The sequence below is a fragment of the Poeciliopsis prolifica genome, unplaced genomic scaffold (genome assembly GCF_027474105.1).
Source record: "Poeciliopsis prolifica strain line A6 unplaced genomic scaffold, Auburn_PproV2 SCAFFOLD053, whole genome shotgun sequence".
In the NCBI taxonomy this organism is placed as follows: domain Eukaryota; kingdom Metazoa; phylum Chordata; class Actinopteri; order Cyprinodontiformes; family Poeciliidae; genus Poeciliopsis; species Poeciliopsis prolifica.
In genome coordinates this window covers 3,169,801-3,191,318 of record NW_026562428.1, presented here as the reverse complement: position 1 = coordinate 3,191,318, position 21,518 = coordinate 3,169,801, and the positions used below count along the sequence as shown (strand labels likewise).

Here is a 21,518-nt window from a genome sequence, read left to right as displayed (position 1 = left end):
ATTAGATGACAGGCATTTGAAAAGGTGCAAGTTGACCTAACTGACTAAAGCCATCTAAAAATCCCCACAATTCATGTTATATTTCCTTCACTCAGCAGCAATCTGCTACAGACAGTTGTACAAATCTTGAGTGACAGTGAAAAGCTACCTGCTATCCAAACATTCCTCCATCCACGTGAAGATGCTTCTGCTGGGATTTACGTGTGTGTGTGTGTGTGTGTGTGTGTAAGGTGAGTGATCTTTTACGAAGATTGCTGTATGAAGAAAACAGCTGTGAAATCAGTGCCAAAGCCTTTGGGATTCACCATGCTGCTTATGGTCACGGTACAAGCATAGAGATAAATTGGGGCTAAACACTTTTTCACATGAGAAATCTTCACATGGGAGTGAGTGTGACTTGTGAACTTCTGTCCCCAAATGAATCCAAATTATCATATGAAAATAGCTTTATGTGTTTATTCTTTGTCTGATATCAAAACATTCAAGTGTGGCAAATCAGCAAAAAATAAAAACAGAAGAGATCTGGAAAGCAGCAAGTGCATTTTTGACATTTGTAACACAAATCAAATTCACTGCAGGTGTTTTAGACAAAATGTCATCTTTCGTTCCATCCTGGTGACTATTTCTTGCCTGTCTCGCTGAGCATTTGCGTTCACTGTCGCTCAGCTGCAACAGGCCGCACCTAGGCTAAAGCAGTTATAACGATTTCCTCTTTGACATAAAATGCGCTCACCTATCCCGGTCTAGAATCCCCCGACATCCTTACCTTCTGTAAAGCAGGCCTCAGGGTCCAACGACTCCTCTGGCTCCAGCTCCACAGATTCAGCCCCGTCTCCAGGGGGTCGAATATCCACTGTGCTCCCCTCTGACGAGCTGAGGGGTTGGGGATCTACGTCGAGCTTCTGCATGGACGGAGCAGAAGGCGGTAGGACAGTCACACGATGCTGCTTGGGACCATTGATGTTCACTGGTTTTAGGAACCAACCGTGTGAGCTGCTAATCTCCGTTCATGTGCTCTCCATTGCGTACCTTTACTGAGAAGACTCTCATAGCTCACAGAGTTGGGCTCTTCTGAAACTAGCATCATCATCGTCGCATGCAGCATCGATCAAATGTACCGACAGGCTTTGGCGTTAGCTTTGCCAGATGGCTTCGAATTAGATTATGCGCTGAGGCAGAAGGTTGGGTTTACGGAAATGCACTGTGGGTACGTTTGATGTGACCTCAGTTTGAGGACGAGTGCATGCAGTATTCCAGTGCATCATCAATCAAAGCCTGAAATAGTACCAAGCAGAATGTGGGGTCAAGTATTTTCATGTCCACTGAAAAAGAGATCCCAAATCTTATTTGTTTGTTACACCGATTCCAAAGGTTTCCGTGGCTTACATGATGGAAAGTTTTACCAAGTCTCTTTTGTAAATCTAAAGCCACTCCAATGAGGATACAGAGCTCTTTTCTCAGTGACATGAAAACACATCATTTCCATTCCTTGAAAGCAGTGTAAAAAAGCTTCTTCTGTTTGAGTTGAAGTAGACGGATAACCACATTAGCTTACCAGCAAAAACCAGTACTGTGCACTGTTTGAAACACAGCATGTGCTGTGCAGTTGGTGTTGTGTTTCCTGTTTGGAAGACCTACCGAATTAGCACCGATGCAGACCCAGAAACACACAGAACCTAATAGAGGACTCAAGTACTCATTGGTGGTAGTAAAGGTAACACATAAAACGACAACAGTGACTCCGAGATTCAGGCTTTTAAAAAAGTTATTTTAAAGCCTAAAATACTTTGACTAATGTATAATCTAATATCATCTGCATATTGTGAGACATTTTGGTGACGTGAGGCCTTCTGTCTGTTTTCTTTGGGTGTTTTTTGGCCTCATGTCGGGGGTCTCTGATGTTGAGGGTATTGGAACAAGTAAACCTAGACAGTGCAGCAGCCCTGATTGCCGTGGGACCCAGCTAATACGGCATGGGAATGATGGAAGCATGCTGCTTGCAAGTGCATTGTTTTCATGTAAGGGTTTTCCCCTCCAACTCTCCACTTCTCCTTCGGCACAAACAAATCTGTTTTAGCTGTTTGCCTCACATTTACAGCTGAAAACTAGCAGATTTTTAAAATGTATTTTATTTTTTTAGGAAAGTACCTTTTTTTAACATGATGTAATCACAGTGAGACAAAAGTGGATAACACAAGGATCAAAGCCAAATGCTAATTAATTGTGTTTACATAATTTTTTGTTTGAGATTCTTCTTAATACTCTTGTCTGTAGTATTATAACAATCAGCACTGTGTTATCTCTTTTGAAACTCTGCAAAAAGTTTTTTTTTTTTTTTAATTCATGTTTATGAAAATTTACTTGAATCTTTCATCATTCCACTACAGTTCAGGTCACACAGGTAAATACATACAGATTTTCAATGTGTGTATGCATGGGGTCTGAGCCAGACAAATGAATTTTGTCCAACCGCAGCAAAATTCATTCCTCCATTCCTTCTTGTCTACTGCACATTCTCCTCCGCCTCCTCTCTTCCTTCATTCTCAAGCTCAGAGTGTTGGATGCCAATCAAGTCCCAAAACCAAGTCAAAAACCAAGCAATGAAACCAAAAGCAAACATTATGCTTGATGGGTTTGTCTATCAATGGATATAAAAAGGTGCTCATTCATTAAATGGTTTGTAACTGCAATACAGCCTGATGCCTTGAGGTTAATTATGAGAGGGGAAAGGGGATTAAGGGAAAAGAAAATGATCACAGCATTGGGTGTGCTGCTGAATGGGGCAGGGGAGGGGGATAATAAAGCAAAGACAGTGAAGGTGGGGTGGTGGGGTTGGGGGGGACGGAGGGCAGACCAGGCAAAGAACGAAAATGGGCAATCCATTGAAGGTATGAGAAAAATATGTTTGTCTGTAAATGGCATAGGCAGTCCTCATGGTTAGTGCAATAAAGTGATCTTACAATTCTCTTCTCACTGAAAACCTTGAGAGCGTCTGTGAAACAGCTGGAATAACAAACGAGGAGGGGTTAAAGAGTGAGTTATACACACCAACGCCAGCACATAGCCTCATGACACTGGCCGTACTATAAGGTAACAGTTAGAAGATTTAATCATCTCAGAGACACAAATAGAAACAAAATCTATTCACTGGTTATATTCAGTAAACACATGCTGGTGTCGCTAAGCAAATACACATCTTTTAGCATACACAATGTAAAGAGCAGCAGTGAAGTCAGACAAATGATCCATGCGTGGCGCGTGTGGTGTCATGGCCAGAAATAGACTCCTGGGTTGTTTTGAATCACAGGGAACTGGCACCACACCCACAGTGACAGATTCCCGTCACCAGGGAACTCAGTCCCGATGCTCTGTCAGCCTGACGACGCTCGACAGCAAATCAGGCTTTCAGCTCGGACACAAAAGGCAAGCAGTGGCAAAAAAGGTTAACTGGAAAATGTGTCGTATTCATCCTCCAGAAGTTTTACCTACAGCACAGCCACATATTTCTATGCATCTTCGACTTTTGTGGGATATAAAGCAGTTCAGAATTGTGAAAACCATCAGAGCCACCTGACTTTACCTCATGTGATCAGTTTAACTTTTCACAATTATTCTCTACTCTGTGATGGTCTGACACATAAAATATAAACAGGGACATTTGTGGTCATATTGAGACAAATGTGAGAAAATTTATTTAAACATAAAGGCATAAATCACTCTAATTATGCCGTTAGATAAGACTTAAATATGTGTTTACAAAGCTTACTGGTAAAGCAGCCCTCTCCAAAACAGTGAGTCATGCAGCTTGATGATAAAACATAAACCTGTTATTCTGGACAAAGACTAATTTGAGTCTCTTTTTGGCTGTCATGGCTGCCAGGAATCTAGGCTTGAGATAAGACTCCATTAGCACAACATGATGCATGTACATGATTCAGCACTTGTGTTATTTTCAAACTACTTGACTGTCAGATGATTGTCTGAAAAGGCCATTTCTATGCAAACCTTTATGTATTCACGCTCTCATTTGTATTACGCGTTAAATGATGCAGATTTAATCAAGCTTTAAGAAAATGTGATTTTCTAAAACTGACGGAGACGTCAGCCGCGTGGTCAGCTGTCTTACCTCTTTGCTGCCCTCCACGTCAGAAGAGTCGCTGCTGAAATCCTCCGTGTTCAGGTTTTCAAAGTCCGACTCGCCCACGGCGATGGGCACGGTCACCGTAAGGCTGGGGTTGTGGATAAAGGACATGTAGTCGCATTCTTCCATTGGGTACTTGACCGTGGTGTCTCCGCCCACCCCAACCACCAGCCCCCCTGGCTTCCCGTTGCCCTCCATCATGTATACCCCACTGGGGTCTTTGGTGATCTCCAGTGGCGTGTGGTTAGAAATGCAGATCCCCTTTCCGTTGCTTTGCAGGTCGTCCAGGGGTTTGCTCTCTTCGGCCAGGCCGGAACCCTTTCCGCCGTCGAAGCAGAGGCTCTGGAGGAACTGCCGCGCTTTGGCCTTGACGTAGGAGATGCCCCGCTGGATGCGGCCGACGGCGACCTGGAGGTTGTTCATCTCGCTGTCGTCGTCGGTGGCCGCCAGGTTGTCTGCGCTGAACGAGCTCAGGAGGAGGGCCAGGAAAAGGTTTAGGACCTGGAAGGAAAGTTATAGGTGAAGAATAATGGTCACGAAAAAAAAGACTAAAACCTACGGAAAAGGATTAAAATGATCAGAAATGATTATTTTTCTGAAGTCTGAGATTAAAGAAGAAATTCTATTTAAAAAATGTCAGATATCTGAGAAAAAAAAAATACTGTTTTTTTTTCCTTTGTGCTGCCCTAATCCTCTTCTGAAGAGATCAGAACCTTCAACACAGAAAACAGTTTGTACCACGAGGTTTCCGATCACCATGACCATCATGAAGACGATGATGCACATCGTCTGCCCCGCCACCTCCATGCAGTCCCACATGGTCTCTATCCACTCCCCGCACAGCACCCGGAACACGATGAGGAAGGAGTGGAAGAAGTCGTGCATGTGCCAGCGCGGCAGCTCGCAGTCGTCCGCAATCTTGCACACGCACTCCTTGTAGCTCTTGCCGAACAGCTGCATGCCCACCACGGCGAAGATGAACACGATGATGGCCAGCACCAGCGTCAGGTTGCCCAGAGCGCCCACCGAGTTACCGATGATCTTGATCAGCATGTTCAGAGTGGGCCACGACTTGGCTAGCTTGAAGACCCTCAGCTGTTTAGAGACACAAATTACAGTTCATGTAAGGGAGGAATATAAAGCAGTCTTTCAATTTTACATGACACCTGTCGTCATAGATATTTAAATAAAATGCTAATCTTACCAATCTGAAGGATCTGAGCACAGACAGGCCTTCTACATTAGCCAAGCCAAGCTCCATAAGACTGAGACTGACAATGATGCCATCAAAGATGTTCCAGCCCTCCTGAAAGTAATAGTAGGGATCCAGGGCGATGATCTTGAAACACATTTCTGCCGTGAAGATCCCTGTGAACACCTAAAATGAGCAGAAAGAAAAAGCTGAGCCCAAATCTGCATTTAGAAAGGAAGGCAAAAAGATTCGCAAAATTCTTTACGACATTAAGTGTAGCAAACACTCACTAGGTTTCCGATTGAAAGGAGGGTGTCAAACTCGTCGGTCATGGGATAATGCTCCATGGCCATGAAAAGAGTGTTGAGGACAATGCAGATGGTGATCGCTAGATCCACAAAGGGATCCATGACCACCATGCTGACAAACTCTTTGATTTTAAGCCAGGCCGGACAACAGTCCCAAATCAGGCAGGTGTTGGCGAATCTGTACCAGCAGGGTGGGCACTTCTGTCTCGACTCCTCCAGCTCTGGAAAAGGAGGAGTGTTCTTTGAAAATCAATCAACAAAAAGTGAAAAAAGTAAGCTTGAAACGAGAAGCGCAGAAAGATGCTGACCTTCCATGGTGTTGGTGAGGATACTGGCCACGCTCATGGCTCTCTGGCGCCCCCCTGGTTCATCTAAATAGTCCTCTTTCACATAAGGCTGGAGGAATCCCGATCGGCGCTTCTTCATCTCAGTGTCTGTTGTTGTTCCCTATAAAAAAATAAGAAAATCTCGATCAGCCCAAAACTGGTTTAGCTGTTGGAAATTAGTAGAAAAAGTTGCAGTAAACCAACGCGAACAAACCAAATGCTTAGGAGGGAAATGTTAAAATCATAACCCATAAAACAATAAAGTCACCTCAGGCAGCAGGAGACCTACAGGGGAAGTTGTTACAGGTGTCCCACCGACCAGCGACACCACGCCGTTGCAGTCTACGGAGCAGTGCATCTTTCCGTTGGCGGGCAGCACGATCCGTGGCGCGCCCAAGCTGGTCTGGCTGACGGCGCTGCAGCGCCGCTCCAGGCGCCGCGGCACGAACAGGGACCCTCGGCGACTGTCGTTCTCCTCGAAGGTGCTGTGCTCGTCGTCGGCGAAGTCGTTCTCGGAGCCCATGTCGCGGGCTCGGCCACGGAAGCTGAAGAGGCTGGCGCGGCTGTTCCTCCGCGGCGAGAAGAGGGAACCGCGGATGCTGAGGAGAGACTAGAGAGACGCAGGAAATGTGGAGTTACTGGGATTTGTAGGCCAGTCAAAATCCAGTTTGTGCAACAGGTTGTTGTAAAAATCTTTCAAGTCAGAATACAAGCACAAATAAGAAAATATTATTTCAATATTTGCATCCTTAGCTGATTTTTTCTGTTTCACGGTTCATGTTAGTTTCTACAATCATTTATTTGTATGTGAAAGAAAGATTTATAACACAAAATCCTGCCAAAAATGAATAAAAGGTTGTGGCTGTGACATGAAAATGTTCAGGGAGTGTGAATACTTTGCTGGGATTTGTCTTTTCACTTGTCAAGTTTCATTAAAACAGCTGATCCCTGTGGATCTGCCCTGTAAAGTTGGAACCTACCTGGTTGGGTGAGGAGCATCGTTTCTCATAAGAGAGGCGGTTGGCATCGATGGAGAAGCGGAAGCTGGACCTCTTGATGCTGTCCTCGGACATGGACTTGTGGAACTTGTCGCACATGCCCCTCTCCTCCTCCTCCTCGCGCTGCTTCCTCTTCTTCCGCCTGTTGCGTCGCTCCTTGGCGCTTTTCGAGCTCAGCTTGGACGTCCCCGAGGAGGACTCGGAGGTGGGGCCTCCTCTCCCGCTGTACTCGGCGCTCTCCGTGGCTGCTGCCGCGGCAACCTGCCAGCCAATCAGAGCACAGAGACAGTTGTCATGGAGACCCGGCGCCTGTCTCGGAGCGGAGGAGAGAGCCTGGCATGAAGAGCTGAATCAGCCTCAACGCCTTTCTATAAATGGACGTCTTGAACGTTTTCACCCAAACCAAAACATTTGATACAGATGGTGAGGTACAACAGTTTCTCTTTGCTTCCGAAAAACAAGAGAGAGACAAAAATCTTAGGATCAAAACAGCATTGAACAAAACACCACACATATTTTCCTTCTGATTTACTACAACGTGGAAAGAGCCTCGACGAAATGCCAGAAGCTGCTCCCACATAAAACTGAAGCTGGAACCTTCAGCTGCTGTGAAAGTGAACGCACTGCCAAATATGTCATGCACTTCTTCAAGTATTTAAGCATTCGCTGCAAGAAATGTGTTTTTTTTCTTTCTTTCTGTGGTTCAAAACACAATGCAAACAAAGCGAAGGAACGAGGATTTAGATGTCTGCCCCCAGTGTGTGTATTACAGGTAATGACACACCACTGAATTAAAGAAGCTGATGTTTTCAATACGTGCTAAACTAGAGAGTCAAGCAGATACGTGTTTAAAATTGATTTTCCCTGCAGTATCTTTTCCATTTTGGCTCCATCTTTGTTTTATAAACAAAGATGGAAAATTTTTAGAGTATGTTTTGTGCACTTGGGTTTAATTAAATACTTTCACAATCTGGTAAACATCAAACAATAAAGCCCCGGGTCTCCAAGGCAACTCTGCCTCACGGTGAAAGAATCAGCTACAGCACTTTGCATCTACTGAATACTAAACAAACAAATCGGAGCACTCAGTAGGTTCTGCATACGTTCCGATTTTCAAACCAACAAAAACAAAATGTCTGCCTTGATGTAAAGTTGAATGTGGGGGCGGGGGAGAAGAAGCTTCCTACCTGCGCCTCCTCCTGCTGCCTTTTCAGCTGGTCCAGCATGGCTTGGAACTCCTCCTCCTTCTGCTGAGCCTCCTCGATGGTGGCCTGGTTCTGTTCGTCGTAAGCCATGGCTACCACAGCCAGGATCAGGTTAATGAGGTAAAAGGAGCCCAGGAAGATCACCAGCACAAAGAAGATCATGTAGGGCTTCCCTGCGGCGCGCAAAGTCTGATTCCACCAAAGCAAAGCAGAAAAACTACGTTGGCTTTTATTCTTCTTTTACGTTTCTCTACATCATTTCAGAAGACGATGATGTAAGCGCTGACGGTGAAATGTACTTTCTGACAGACCTGCTGGTAAAGGTTTTCCCAGAAGTCCTGCGTCATGAGTCGGAAGAGGGAGAGGAAGGCCCAGCTGAAGGTGTCGAAGCTTGTGTAGCCGTAGTCTGGATTACGGCCCGTTTTCAGACACATAAAGCCCTCTGGACAGAGTCTTTAAGACACACAACGGATAAGTTACAAATGACTTAATTTGAAGCAAATGCCAGCCAGATTTACAGGAAACCCAAGCAACTCCGACAAAATAAAACTATTGACACCGTTGGTCGCATTACCAGTGGCAGTTTTTGATCTTGGCAGCTGCGCAGAGTGTCATTCAAAGAGGGGGCGCCTAATGTGTAAACAAAGCCGCCCCAAGACATCTGTGAGGTAAGCAACCGCTTATGAATGACAAAGCATCTGGTGGAGACATTTTGGTATAGGGGGACCAAATAAAAATATGCTTGGGACCCTAGAAATGCTTTGGCCAGCCCTGTTTAAAAATATAAACCTGTGCCCTCAACAAGTTTTTTTCTTTTGAATGACCAACTGTAACTCACACTACTTCCATCTCTGAAGCAAAGCCATGTTTTATCTTGAAAACAAAAGCTGTCTTTCTACGTATGAACCAGCAAACCCAGTACATTAGAACGAGTCAATATTAGCCAGTAGTTTGGAAGCTTGCTGCACTTTCTGGAATCCACTCTTAACTCGGTCTGCTCCGCTTTGCTGTGCGTCTAATTGGCCACATAAATAAAACATGTCAAGTCTTACCCGGCGCCGCTGCCGTTTCCACAGAGCAGAGCATCCCTACGGCCAGGGAGGTGATAGTAATTACCTACAGAGGAGGGCAGACAGCGGGACAACAGTCTGAGACGCATCATACAGGATATTAAAGAGACAGAGCTGAACAGGCATCCTGCGGCTTTTGTGAGTGAGGATTAATACGCAGCTATGCAGAAATATTATGACTACTTCAAGCGTCTTCACGTCTTGTGATGTTTTGAAGTGTTTCAGTTGAAAGATCAATACAAGCAGCTGAATGAGAAGAAATTAGACATGGTTTACAGTAAAATATTAAATCTGAAATGTGCCTTTTTGTTCAGCCAATATCGGATCAATTACATTTGCTTCTTTTGGGCTGTGTAAACCAATTTTTTGACATCTAGGAAAAATCTAGGAAACATCGTCCCCCAAACACTCCTTTTCACTATACGGAGAATGAATTTTCCCAGAGCTGTTTGTTGCGTTTCTTGGGTCTTTCTGATTTATCCTGTGTGTCAGTAAACATTTATACTGGTACACAGAAGTGGACTGTATTTATGAAATAATTGATTATTCAAGGCAATTTGGTTGCAGTGGGTTTAATTTAAAGTTTTCAGAATAAAGGGGGCTGAAAACAAATTAATGCCACATTTTTTAAATCGTTCTTTGTGAAGCAATTTTAAAACGATGTCACATTTTCTCACCTTCCTAAGATAAATGGTTTAAGTCATATTTTGGCCCCCCAAAAAATTTTTTCAAAATCATTTTGGCAAAAATGACTTGGAACATTATTTTAGCAAGGTGAGTATTTTCCTTCCACTTCATCATCACGGACTATTTTGTGTCGGTCTGTTACATAAAATCATTACATGAAAATTGTGGAAGAAATATCAAGAAAATCTGAATAAACTCAGCAGATGTAAATAATTTTACATGCAGATCCACTTTTTATATCCGCGTAGATTGGATTTCTTCTTAGAATTTTCTTGTTTCTCTGGCAGTAAATTAAAATCTCGGCCCGCTCCAGCGGCTGAGCTTCATCCCAACAACTTGGTTCTAATCAGCTTTGTCTGCCTCTGTCGCCTTGTTTTCTGCAGCTCTGCCTCGGCTTGTCAGTAGCCGGTGCGTGTCTCCTTGGTGTCCCGCTAGGCGGTCAGTGACTCACTCTCCTGCAGCACTTTAGGCTGCTCATGCCACACAGATGGGCTACGAGAGAATGACGGCTGCTGGTGAGGGGGCGAAGAGCAAAGGCTCTCATTGTCAGGACGATTATCCGCCCGGCGACTCGCAAATTGCTGCGTCTAAACTAACGCCGCTGCATGCTGGCTTACTCTCATCGCTGATGAACTCGGTCCAGTTCAGCGTGGTGTTGAACAGGCCCGTGTCGTTGCCCGTGATGCTGGAGTTGCTGCTGCTGGCGTTGCTGAAGTTCGGCACGCGCACGCACTTCTGCCTCAGGTTGCCCATGAAGAGCTGCAGGCCGATCAGAGCGAAGACGCTGAGGCAGAACACGGTGAGGATCATCACGTCCGACAGCTTCTTCACCGACTGGATCAGAGCGCCAACGATGGTCTTCAGGCCTAAACCGGGAGGTCGGGCAAAGTTAATTAATCGCAGTTTGACCAGAAAAGACATAGTTATGAAGAAATTACAGTAGCAGGCAGTGAATGTTTCTGTATGAATTATTTGCTGTCATCCAGGAATCAAGGTGACAAAGTTTTTGTTTTGCTCAGTTTTGTTTTTTGAAACTTATAAAATATTCCAATAAAATCCACTGATGGATCTAAAAAAAATAAGTGGAGGTCTGAATACTTTTGCCCTCCAGTATTGACTCATTTTCCTTCTCATAATGTCCTGTTGCTACAGCTTCTATTGGTTTCTTAATGTAGAAAACAAATGTACAGGTTCTGGTTCTGTGTGCTTTGTAGTGCAGCAAAGCCAAAACCAAGAGAATTTAAAGTCAGACTAAAGCAAACGTATAGGTTCATGTGATTAAACGTCCGTCTATGTTCCTAAAAATGCTGATAATCTAAATTACTACCTCTAAATATTTGTTTTAAACAGCTATTTAGTAGATATTTGGTTACAGTCACCTTTAAGGAATGATCTAACGCCGCGTTACTGGGCCATTCATGAGGTCATACACACTCATCAAACATGAGTGTCACTGATTGGGAGTCATACATGATGCACTCGAGTTGCTTTTTTTCCCCCTCGCAATTCAATGATGATGAATTTTCAAATATAGAGTTAGATGTACAACTTCTTAAACAAGTATCGAGGGTGCATGTACTTGTTCATGTGTATTTTTTAACCATTTAAAGATCACTTGTATTCAATTTAAATGAAACGATTTTATTAAATCGTTTCATTTATCTCAAAGACGGAAAAAAAAGGCTGAAATGCATCATAAGACAAAACCTATCATGACACCCAATTAATGTATGAGTATGTGAACTTCTGGACCTAGCTATGTGTGTTGTGTTAGTTTGTGATGAGAAGTACCATTTCGTACCACTCACTGTGCATTTTTACAATAAAAACACACAACATTGAACAAGACATGCACAGGAAAACAAGGTAAGGAGGAACCCTGCACACACACAAAAGAGCTTGCCACAAGAAAATTGGTTTTTGCAATGTCTCATGCAAAAAAGGAAAGAAAGAAATAGTGCACAAACGCTACTTGGAAGGCTCCCAAGGCAAGAATAGATTTCAACCAAAAAGAATTCTGCCTTAAAGGATGTGTCTTAAAAGCCGAGAATCCTGTCAATCTGTGCAGATTGGAGCCAGATTCCAGCTTTTACTGGCCTTGGGACGAAGGCAGCATGAGGGACGGCGACAAGCGTCGTCAGGCTTAGCTATAGTGAGATGAGCTGAGAGGAGGGGGCAGGGGCGGGGCGGGCGCATGGGTTTGAATGTTAGCGAAATGTCGGTTAGCCGTTAGCGCTGTATGTTAACCTTATTGGGCTTTGATGGCTCTCTCACCTGGGATGACTGAAATTGTTTTCAGGGCTCGCAGAACCCTGAAGGTTCGCAGTGCTGAGACATTGCCCAGGTCCACAAACTCTGTGACATATCTGTAAGGGAATGCAGTGGAAGGGAAAGGGGGAGGTAGGAGGAAGGGGAGGACGGGTTTTGGTAGGAGGGGGAAAGGTGTAGGACACACACCCCACATACGTACGCACATACACAGATCAGACATCCACACACGAGGCGTTACGAGACAACAAGGAGGACCACGGGGAGAGGAGGGGGCAGGAAGGAGGGGGAGGGGGACGGCAAACGGTCACACACAGAGGACAAATGGCAGGAGTTGCTGGCAGCAGGCGCTGGCGCCCTTACCTGGGATTACTGAGATAGTTTTCAAAGCTCGCAAAACTCTGAATGTGCGCAGAGCTGAAACATTGCCTAGGTTTACAAACTCTGTTATATACCTGCAGGATCAAATGCACAGTTACTGCAAAGCAATGCACAGGCAAACCTACTGCTCTAGTCATAACACATGGGAGAAATAGTCCAATACAAATGTGCACAGAATTTGGTGGAAAAAATACAATCTTGCAATTGTGGCGTTGCCATTAGATAATTAAAATCACTGAAAAACATCATCGCCCAACTACTTTCTGTCAACTTCGTCTCTGTGGTTTCCTCCAATAGTAACATCCGGTTGTCAATCACGTGACTCGTGTGATGTGAAAAAAGAGCTTCCATGGCAGTTTTGTAAAATAAACCATTTTCAGTACAGCCCAAAAAAAAAAAACACTCCTCCATCCTCGAGCCAAAACGTTTCAAAATTTGAAGGATCCTCTTCAACAAATTTATCAGATTGTGAAGCTGTATGGTCAACGGAAATGCATTAGCGTTAGCGTCTTAACCTTTGAAAGCAAACTCCCAAGAGATTTGAAATGAGCCATAAAACTCTGATCGGTGCATCTCCACATGGTAGAATGTAGGAGATGCAAAATCTTTACCAACAAAAGAGCGTGACTGTAACACTCCAGGCTTTGTCTTGCACTTTAAAGACAAGTAGCTGGAATCGCTGAGGCGTGATTCAAATATGGGCCGATGTGCGTGCTTTAGGGGCTCACATCCATTATGACAGAGTACATTTATGATTCCTAGCCATGCTTTCAAAAGCTCCACTACAAAGCTTCAAATTACATTCTCTTTGCAATTTATCTACCTATCTATCTTCTGGGTCGATTAGCATTAAAAACTTTTGACTGCTTAATCTGTGGCAGATCATTTTAAGACGATCCTAACAAGACTTCGTGGTCATACTTACGCCATGAGGATGACGCTGAAGTCCAGCCAGTTCCACGGATCCCGCAGGAAGGTGAACTTCCCCACACAAAAGCCCCTGGCCAGGATCTTTATTAGGGACTCGAAGGTGTAAATCCCTGTGAATGTGTACCTGGACAGCAAGGTGAGGAGGAGAGGAAATGAAAACACACGCAGAGAGAAAAATTGGATCTGGCTGCAGCCGGCAACGAGACAGAGAGAAGCTAAGTCAGACACAGAGCGGAATTCAACCTTCGTGTTGCACACGGTGCGTTGCAAAAGAATGCATCCCCCCTTTTGACAATCACAAATTTCAGTGCCAAGTACTGGGAGATAATGTCACAGACCAACACAAAGTGGTGAATAAATGTGACGTGAAAGAAAAATGATAAAAATCTAAAAAGTGCAGCATGGGTTTGTTGTGTTGATTATAATTAATATTTTGTTAGCTAATTACTTGGCTTCAAACTAAATATTTTGGCAAGTTGAATATTTTGTTACTCTCAGTAGCTGAGTAGTTCACAAACTAAACACTTAGCTTGATGTGACATTGATAAACGAATGAGTGACATGTTGAGAAATGTAAACCCATTTCAATCTTAGTGGACATCTGTGTACTTACTCTACATTCTTTGCCCACTCTGGGGGGTTACTCAGGGTCATGAAAGCACAGTTGGTCAGGATGGTGAACATGATCAACATGCTGAACATCGTAGAAGCAAAGTCAAGGTGCACAAGGAAATTGACAGATTGAAAGAACAATAAAACCAGACAGCATTTAAACTAACACTGATGAGCTGATCAACAAAGCATTCGGAGCCACACAATCTTTACCGGCAGCTCCTTTAACTCCCTCTTTTGTCTCATAAGCCCCTTTAATCCAAATCGAGCCGCGTCCACCGTAAACTCTGAAAGGATATGAGTGCACTAAAACTTTAATAGCTATCCTCCTCAGAGGGTTGAAGGGGTTTAGGATGTACAAGGCAGAAGTGGCATTGAAACGGAAGATTGTCTTCCCACGATTCAATACTATGAAGGTCTGAAAGACAATAAAAAAGACCCAAATGATTAAGATTGCATTGAAAACATTGTACAGAATGTGATGCACAATGACCGTAAACACAGACACCTTGCACATGTCCTTAATCAGAAGGACAAATGAATGTTATGATGGGAATGCGTTTTCTCTTGCAGAGCGCGAATGAAACAGACCTTCTGGTTGCTGTAGAAGGGGTCCAGGTCCTCCAGAGGGGTTGACACCAGGCCTGGAGGGATGTCCCCGTAGATGAGGGGCAGGGACTTCCCCGCCTCCAGGTCGCTGTTGGGCCTGGGCCCGTTTTCATCGTCGTCGTCGCTGCGGCGCTCCGCCCGGGGTCGCCGGGCCTCCTCCTCGGCGATGCGCCTCTCGATGGCCGCCAGCGACTCGGGGACAAAGGGGCGGAAGCTGTCTGGTCCGGGCGGTACAAGCAGCTGCGCCATCTTGTCATCCTGCTCCTTCAGAGGGCAGCGAGGGGCTCAGCTATGGAAGAGAGCTGCGAAGAAACAAGGGGGGGGGGGGGGTGCAAAACACCGGGTTGTTGTCATCACTGCTCTATTAAAAGCTCTTATTTTGACAAGAGAACCTGCCACCACAGATATTAGGAGTGAGAAACAAGGACGCAGTGAGCCGGTTTCACATGCTAATGCTTCAGAGTGACTAACACTCTGGTTGCCTTTCTGTTGAACACAACGATCTGAACATGTTCGGTTTCATAACTGATGACTGATGATGTGAACATGAACCGCTTCGCATTAGTCTTACTGAGGAGAAATATTATACAGTAAGTTCAAGTGTATTTGTATATTACATGTCAGGGACCATTCAAAGGACATTTTGTCCTCCAGTAATTAACTAGTAGACGGCTTCAGATTAGAACAGGAAAACACTGAAACCACATCAAAAACATTTAAAATGAACTGGCGCGGTGAGCGGCTGCCATTTTTGTGACCACTGTCAACACCCAGGCCCGGTTTTCTCCCGCAGGACATGTGGTGAGAAGACACACAAACAAGTTCCTCAACAAAAGAGCAGAAAAATAAAAACCCTAGTGAGCCATTATCAGCAGCTGCTTGGTGCTTCCCCTTGTGTGTGCAGTTTTATTTCTAGAATCCTCCCCATTGGCCAGGACTCAAAAGAAGTGATCTCTGCTTGATTCGTCGCACGCCGTCAGTCAATGGGTGTTTCTGTTTCAAAGACAGACAGACAGCCAATACGAACAACCAGACGCAGTCAGTAAGTGATCAGCAATCGATCCATTGAGCACATCTCAAATGAAAATGAGCGTGAACCTTCACAACAATCGTCAGAGATGCTCCCTTTTAGTGTTGCTGAAAAGCCGCCATTTTGAGATAGTATTTGACAACCAGTATGGCACTACCTGCCACTAGTGCCTGTTTTTCCTGTTTAAGATGAATAACTATTATTTTTTTAAAATACAAATGTGGTCACAGACATTTCGTAATCCATTTTGATTATTGTTGTTTTGCTGTATTTCGGATATTTAAAATGTTTTCTGGTTTCTGCTTTAGAAAGCAGAAAGTTGAGTGGGTGTACTCACATTATCATGTTACTATATTGGCTAAAAATGATCTCAAAATGACAACATTATCATTTATTGTAATCATTTCCAGGACAATTTTAACAATTTCTTTTTTGTTATTTTGGCATCTGATAATAAATACATAATAATTGTGTGAAAAGGGTACATACAGAGTCTCGGGGAAGTCTTCCTCTCTATGGTTTTCCATGGACAGATGGTTCGCTGTCCATGGTGCTGAAGAAGAGGAAAGCAGCTGTCTCCCAAAACAAACAAACGGAAACCTCGATTAAAGTCGCTTATTTTTCTGCTGAGGCTTTGCCTCAACCTGTCACAGACACCCAGCACAGATGGAGAAGAAAAAAAACCCCGGCTAGGTGCGTTTAATTGGCTGAATTTAAGAGAAAGTGACCTTAGAGCGACTTTCACAACGTTTCCACACGCTGACAACACAAGCTAGCAACCAGGCAGAAACTCCGCGCGCTCATCTCTTCCAGAAAGAAGAAAGCGGGACGATACCTGAGCAGAAGCTGTCGCCATGTTGTTCACCTCAAAAGCGTCGCATTCGCCACTAACGAGAAGCGCCCTCGGGATGAAGCGTCCCCACGAGTAAACACCCCATACAGCTTAAAATAAAAAAGGCCCTGTGAGCGTGGGTATTTGCCACGCGCACACAGGTGGGAGACTAACCGAGACGGAAGCAGACAGGCTGTATGGCAAGCCGTTTTAACAAAAATTCGGTTTCGTCTGACTAACCGTAAATACGTTCTAGATATCTAAAAATCCATTTTGACTACTTAAAATTCCTTTCAAGATAGCTCAAATGATCCAATTTGAGCTCGTTTCCGGAATTATGATTTAAGATATCTTGAACGAAATGATCAATAGTCAAAATTACAATTTTAGATATCTGAATTGAGAGTGACGTGAAGCCCCTTTGTGCTGTCCAAACAGTTTGATAAGTTTATATTTCCTGCACAAAATTGTCCGTAAAGAGCTCGGCAATGTTGGAAATGCAGAGAACGCAAAACTTCATAAACTATAAGACTGCTAATCATATCTGCAAAAAATCCTGTTTATTCATTTCCGACGAACCGAATGTATTTAAAACAGCTTTGAAAAGCTAAAATTGCCATTGTCAATCCATTTCAACATGAAAACAGGTTTATTTAAAGCCAGCTAGAAACGGGCTTTAAATAAGCTGAGAGAATTTGGGGCAATACAGGAAGTGGGCCCGAAAAAATAAAAGTCCTTAACCAATTACGGGTTTCACTATTGTCAATCCATTTTTCAAACATCTTTTTTCGTTTTTTCATTATTTTATGAAACTTTCAAATTGCCACGTAAATCAGTGATGCTTTGACTAGACAGATTGCTAATTCAAGATTTCAATAATGTCATTTCGACTAGTCAGAATGTTAATTTAAGATATCTTAAATAGAAAAGTTGAATAATTCAAGATATCTCTAATTTAGTTTTTGTCTAGTCATTATTTGCTTTTAAGATATCTGTAATTTAATTTCCACTAGTCAAAACTACATTTCTCCCATCCAAAAATACATTTGAGATATCTTGAATTATGGACTAATTAGAAATAACTTTGATTTGAATTATGACTAGTCAAAACTACAATCGAGATTTCTTGAATTTACTTTTTGACTAGTCATAATTAAATTGTAGATATCTGAAATGTGTATTTCAGTAATTCGTCGTAGAAATCTTGAATTGAAGTCTCCATACAACTCAATGGTAAATCTGACGTCATTTTGAATAGTCAGAATCTAATTAAAGATCTCAAATAGGTATTTTGTCTACTCAAAATATAATTAGAGATATATTAAATTGCTAAAACGTCTAATCATAAAACAATTTGAGATATCTGGAATGTAACAGCGAAAAAACCTAATTTATGTTAAAATGGCTTGCCATACAGCCGGGTCTTTTTGCCTCCATAGTTATGAAAGTGGGTGAAATAGCCCTTTAAAGGAGCTTCGAATCGCAAGCCAACTTCCCTGTCCTCTAATGAGCTGATCCGTAAAACCCAAAGAACGTTCTTGCCAAGCGGACAGAGAGAGAACCTTATTTATGATACTCTAAACTTAACCATCATTATGAGTTTAAAGATGGCGGCTCTCAAGAATGACGAACAAGGGAAAAAAGCGATTAGTTTATAAATGAGTGAAGTGGACGTGTGGAAGGTGATCTCCAAGTGACAGTAGAACCAGTGGTTCTGAATGGGTCTGGGCGTGGCCTTCCCAGATGTGCGTGTCATTTCCTTACACGCGCACGCACGCACGCGCACTGATTTTCCAAAAATAGACGGAGGAGCTTTTTTTTTTTTTTTTTTTTTCCTGTCACCTCACTCACACGTAGGTCTCGCCTACCTGTTCGAAACCTGGATGAAGCCTCTGGGTCACACACCCTCGGGTATAATTTCAACAAGAAAAAAAAAAAGCAAAAAGATCTCGACAATAATTCTTCCCCAGCACGCGCACGTCTTTATTTTTTCCTCACACAAGGTTTGTTTGTCACGACGAGAAACAAGGGGGCCTGTTTCCTCTTTAATGACTGACAAATAAATACCCATCCACCTTTCGTTTCACATTTTAAACCTCATCACCGACGGAGAAAAATATGAGCAGGAACAATGCTGGACGTGCCTGGCACGCGCGCAATTAGCGGAGGAATATCATAAGGAAAAAAAAAAAGATAAAAGCACCGAAGCGTCGACAATTGATGGATTAATTTATATGTATAAAAAAACAAAAAAGCGCTTAAGGATGACGTCACACAAAATTGGCAATTAAAATGGGAAAACACATGTTGTTGAGTCCAGATAAACTGTCAGGCGGTTATTTTGTATGTCATATAAAACAATATGCCATACTTACCACCATTACGGTGCCCAGCAGGTGGGGACCCTGCAGGCAGATCCCATATCCAAAAGAATAACACAGGGATTTAACGGGTGGCTCAGTCAAATCCCGTTAGGCGAACGTATAATCATCTAATAAGCGACTCTTTGATGCTTTTTGTCCCCCCTCCCCTCCTTTCTTTTTTGGGTTTTCTTTTCTTTTTCTTTTTTTTTTAATCCGCCCTTGCTCGCCGTGGAGAAATCATTCCGCGCTTCCGGTCGGTGAGGCTCGGCTCGGCTCGGCTCGGCGGTCTGGGAGTGAAGCGTCGTTAACACGGGGACCGTCGCGAAATGGCCCGGACGTGCAGCGCTTCTAGAACATTTCTGAACCGCGGTTCGAGATGCGAGCAACCTGTTGTTCATCACCAAAAGCACAAAAAAAAGACCAAACAAAAAACAACAGAATTTCTCAATATTTTAAAGTTCATATTATTATTAGCTATTATTATTATTATTATGTTACATTTTTTATTTTGCTTTCTTTTCACTCATAGTTTTTGACCACATATCTAAAAAATCTACATATGAGTTATGATGTGTCAATGCTGATTTTTTATTATTTTTTTTTCTGATCATCATAATTCACAATGGTTCAATAACGTGTTCGGTGTTTGTTTAGGGTCTTCAGACACGTGCAATCTCACGTGGCGACCACCTGAGTGTCCACAGACCACTCTGTCCATCTTTTCTGGAGAAACACTCCCACCTGCCGGATGATTTGTGCAATTACAAAACCTGTGATTATTTCAATGTTGTAGCTGAAAGGAAACATGGTATTGAGTGACTTGGACAAAAATAAACAATTCTATATCTGTAAAATGTACTAACGCATATTGGAAGAGTTTCTAATCAGTCTGAAACTGACCAATACACGATTCTCGACATGTTTTATATTGATGAGTGCATTAAAAAGCAACTCCGCTCTGCAGCCTACCAGTTATTTGAAGTCCTTTAGTCCCCACTATGCAGGGAAAGTAGGGAAAAAATAATAATCTAGACAGACGCTCTAAGAGCCCACACCATTGTTTCTGAAGCAATTGTTTCTGCCTATCATCTTTGCACACAACTGTACAGCTGCACTTGTGCATAAAGTACTGTGCCTACAATAATAATACCGAAAAAAAAAAAAACATCCAAATATTTTCAGTTGAGCAAAAACACTGTTGCAGAAACAGGGAAGCATCATCCTCAGGGTGGACACACACCCTTGTGCTCAGTGGACCACGACCTTCTCACACGGGTGAAAGGAGTTTCACTTCAGTATATTTGACACCTCAGATAAACACACCCTGATAATCAGGTTTGATGAATGCATTTCAGTTCATACTTTATAACCTTAGACCGTATCTCAATTTTTGCTGCTGTTCTAGAGAGTCATGGGTACAGCAGTCATTCAAAAGTAAGACTGGAGAAAGTATACATAGTCAAAGTCTACAAAACACCACATTTCTGAGGTATTACTTTGTGTTTTGCCGCTATACATAGAACTGTAAGCTATCAACCCCCAAAACATGTCATGTCTTCCTTGATCGTCGTATTTCACAGCTTTTTGTGAACTTGGAGTTTGTTTAATTAGCAGCAGTAAGAGAAATTTTGAAGCCTTGTTCAAACTCCAGCTAAAAGTGGTTTGTACTTCGCATGTCATCGTCCCCGCTGTCTGCAGCTTTATGTACGTTTGAGAGGCTTAAACTGGAGAAAATGTGGAAAAAGACAAATCCTAATATTTACATTGCTAAAAAAAAGCATTTACAGCCTAATATTTAGAGAAAAGCTGGATTGTGGAAGAATGCTGCAGAGAAAATATGAACTATTAAACCGCTTTGGGCCTTTTTAATATTCCATATTTATTTGGGAGGATTTAACAAAAGGGGGTTGAATAAAGTCGCATTCTGCCATTTTCTGACGCATGTCTGTGTGCATTATCTATTTGTTGTGGTGCTGTTCCCAAGGAGAAGCAACAGATTTAGCTGTGACACATGGAAGCAGCCTGGACGGTGACTAAATGGGCTCCTTGACTATTTCACAGTCGTCAAAGAAAGCTCGTTATACCAGACAGTCACACAGAGATCCGTTTACCACAGCCAGCCCCTGTGGAAACCCACCGGATCTCCAGAGACAGACTTCATCACGAGATTATGAGATTACAGCAGGTGCGGGCATGTGTTCCTCACACTTGATTTGATTAAAACAGCTACTTAGAAACCCACATGTTCTCAGATGAAGATCACTTTGTGTTTATGTCCCACAGCTGGACGTCCTTTTCCCCCCCTTACTCAACCAGACTGTTGAACGTTTCCAGTATCATTAACTGAAATATTTCCTTTCGACTGTGATTATCTGTGGTCTCCGCATCATGATGGTACCACCACATGATTTGTACTCCCCCCCCCCCCCCTCCCCCCCCCCCCTCCACTCAGTTGCATTTTTAAGAGTAGAGCAGAGCTTTGCTGCTCTGGGTCACCAGGGGCAGACGCAGCTCACTCTCCACAAACACAGGCATGCAAAGTGCTGTCATGTGACTGGGCAGGGCC

At 43.2% G+C, this 21,518-nt stretch overlaps 1 protein-coding gene across 7 annotated transcripts in view; it reads right to left on the bottom strand.

Moving 5' to 3' along the window:
* scn1lab (sodium channel, voltage-gated, type I like, alpha b) overlaps positions 1 to 19,232 on the bottom strand; it is a 31,048-nt gene extending 11,816 nt beyond the window's left edge. Inside the window, exons 1-19 of one of the 7 annotated variants that reach the window (XM_055059002.1) lie at positions 18,965 to 19,232; positions 16,247 to 16,329; positions 14,710 to 15,029; positions 14,419 to 14,536; positions 14,120 to 14,210; positions 13,502 to 13,630; positions 12,202 to 12,293; positions 10,545 to 10,793; positions 9,223 to 9,286; positions 8,482 to 8,623; positions 8,153 to 8,359; positions 6,948 to 7,226; positions 6,236 to 6,577; positions 5,950 to 6,088; positions 5,624 to 5,862; positions 5,346 to 5,519; positions 4,880 to 5,236; positions 4,127 to 4,642; positions 767 to 902 (exon numbers count right to left, since the gene is read on the bottom strand). In XM_055059002.1, the coding sequence (XP_054914977.1) occupies positions 767 to 902; positions 4,127 to 4,642; positions 4,880 to 5,236; positions 5,346 to 5,519; positions 5,624 to 5,862; positions 5,950 to 6,088; positions 6,236 to 6,577; positions 6,948 to 7,226; positions 8,153 to 8,359; positions 8,482 to 8,623; positions 9,223 to 9,286; positions 10,545 to 10,793; positions 12,202 to 12,293; positions 13,502 to 13,630; positions 14,120 to 14,210; positions 14,419 to 14,536; positions 14,710 to 14,976 (3,541 nt within the window). In that variant the 5' untranslated portion in view covers positions 14,977 to 15,029; positions 16,247 to 16,329; positions 18,965 to 19,232. Of the gene's footprint in view, positions 1 to 766; positions 903 to 4,126; positions 4,643 to 4,879; positions 5,237 to 5,345; positions 5,520 to 5,623; positions 5,863 to 5,949; positions 6,089 to 6,235; positions 6,578 to 6,947; positions 7,227 to 8,152; positions 8,360 to 8,481; positions 8,624 to 9,222; positions 9,287 to 10,544; positions 10,794 to 12,201; positions 12,294 to 12,558; positions 12,651 to 13,501; positions 13,631 to 14,119; positions 14,211 to 14,418; positions 14,537 to 14,709; positions 15,030 to 16,246; positions 16,330 to 16,592; positions 16,789 to 18,964 lie in introns of those variants that run through there. The other 6 variants (XM_055059003.1, XM_055059001.1, XM_055059000.1 and 3 more) reach the window with 6 other exon arrangements.
* Positions 19,233 to 21,518: the final 2,286 nt, after the last annotated feature.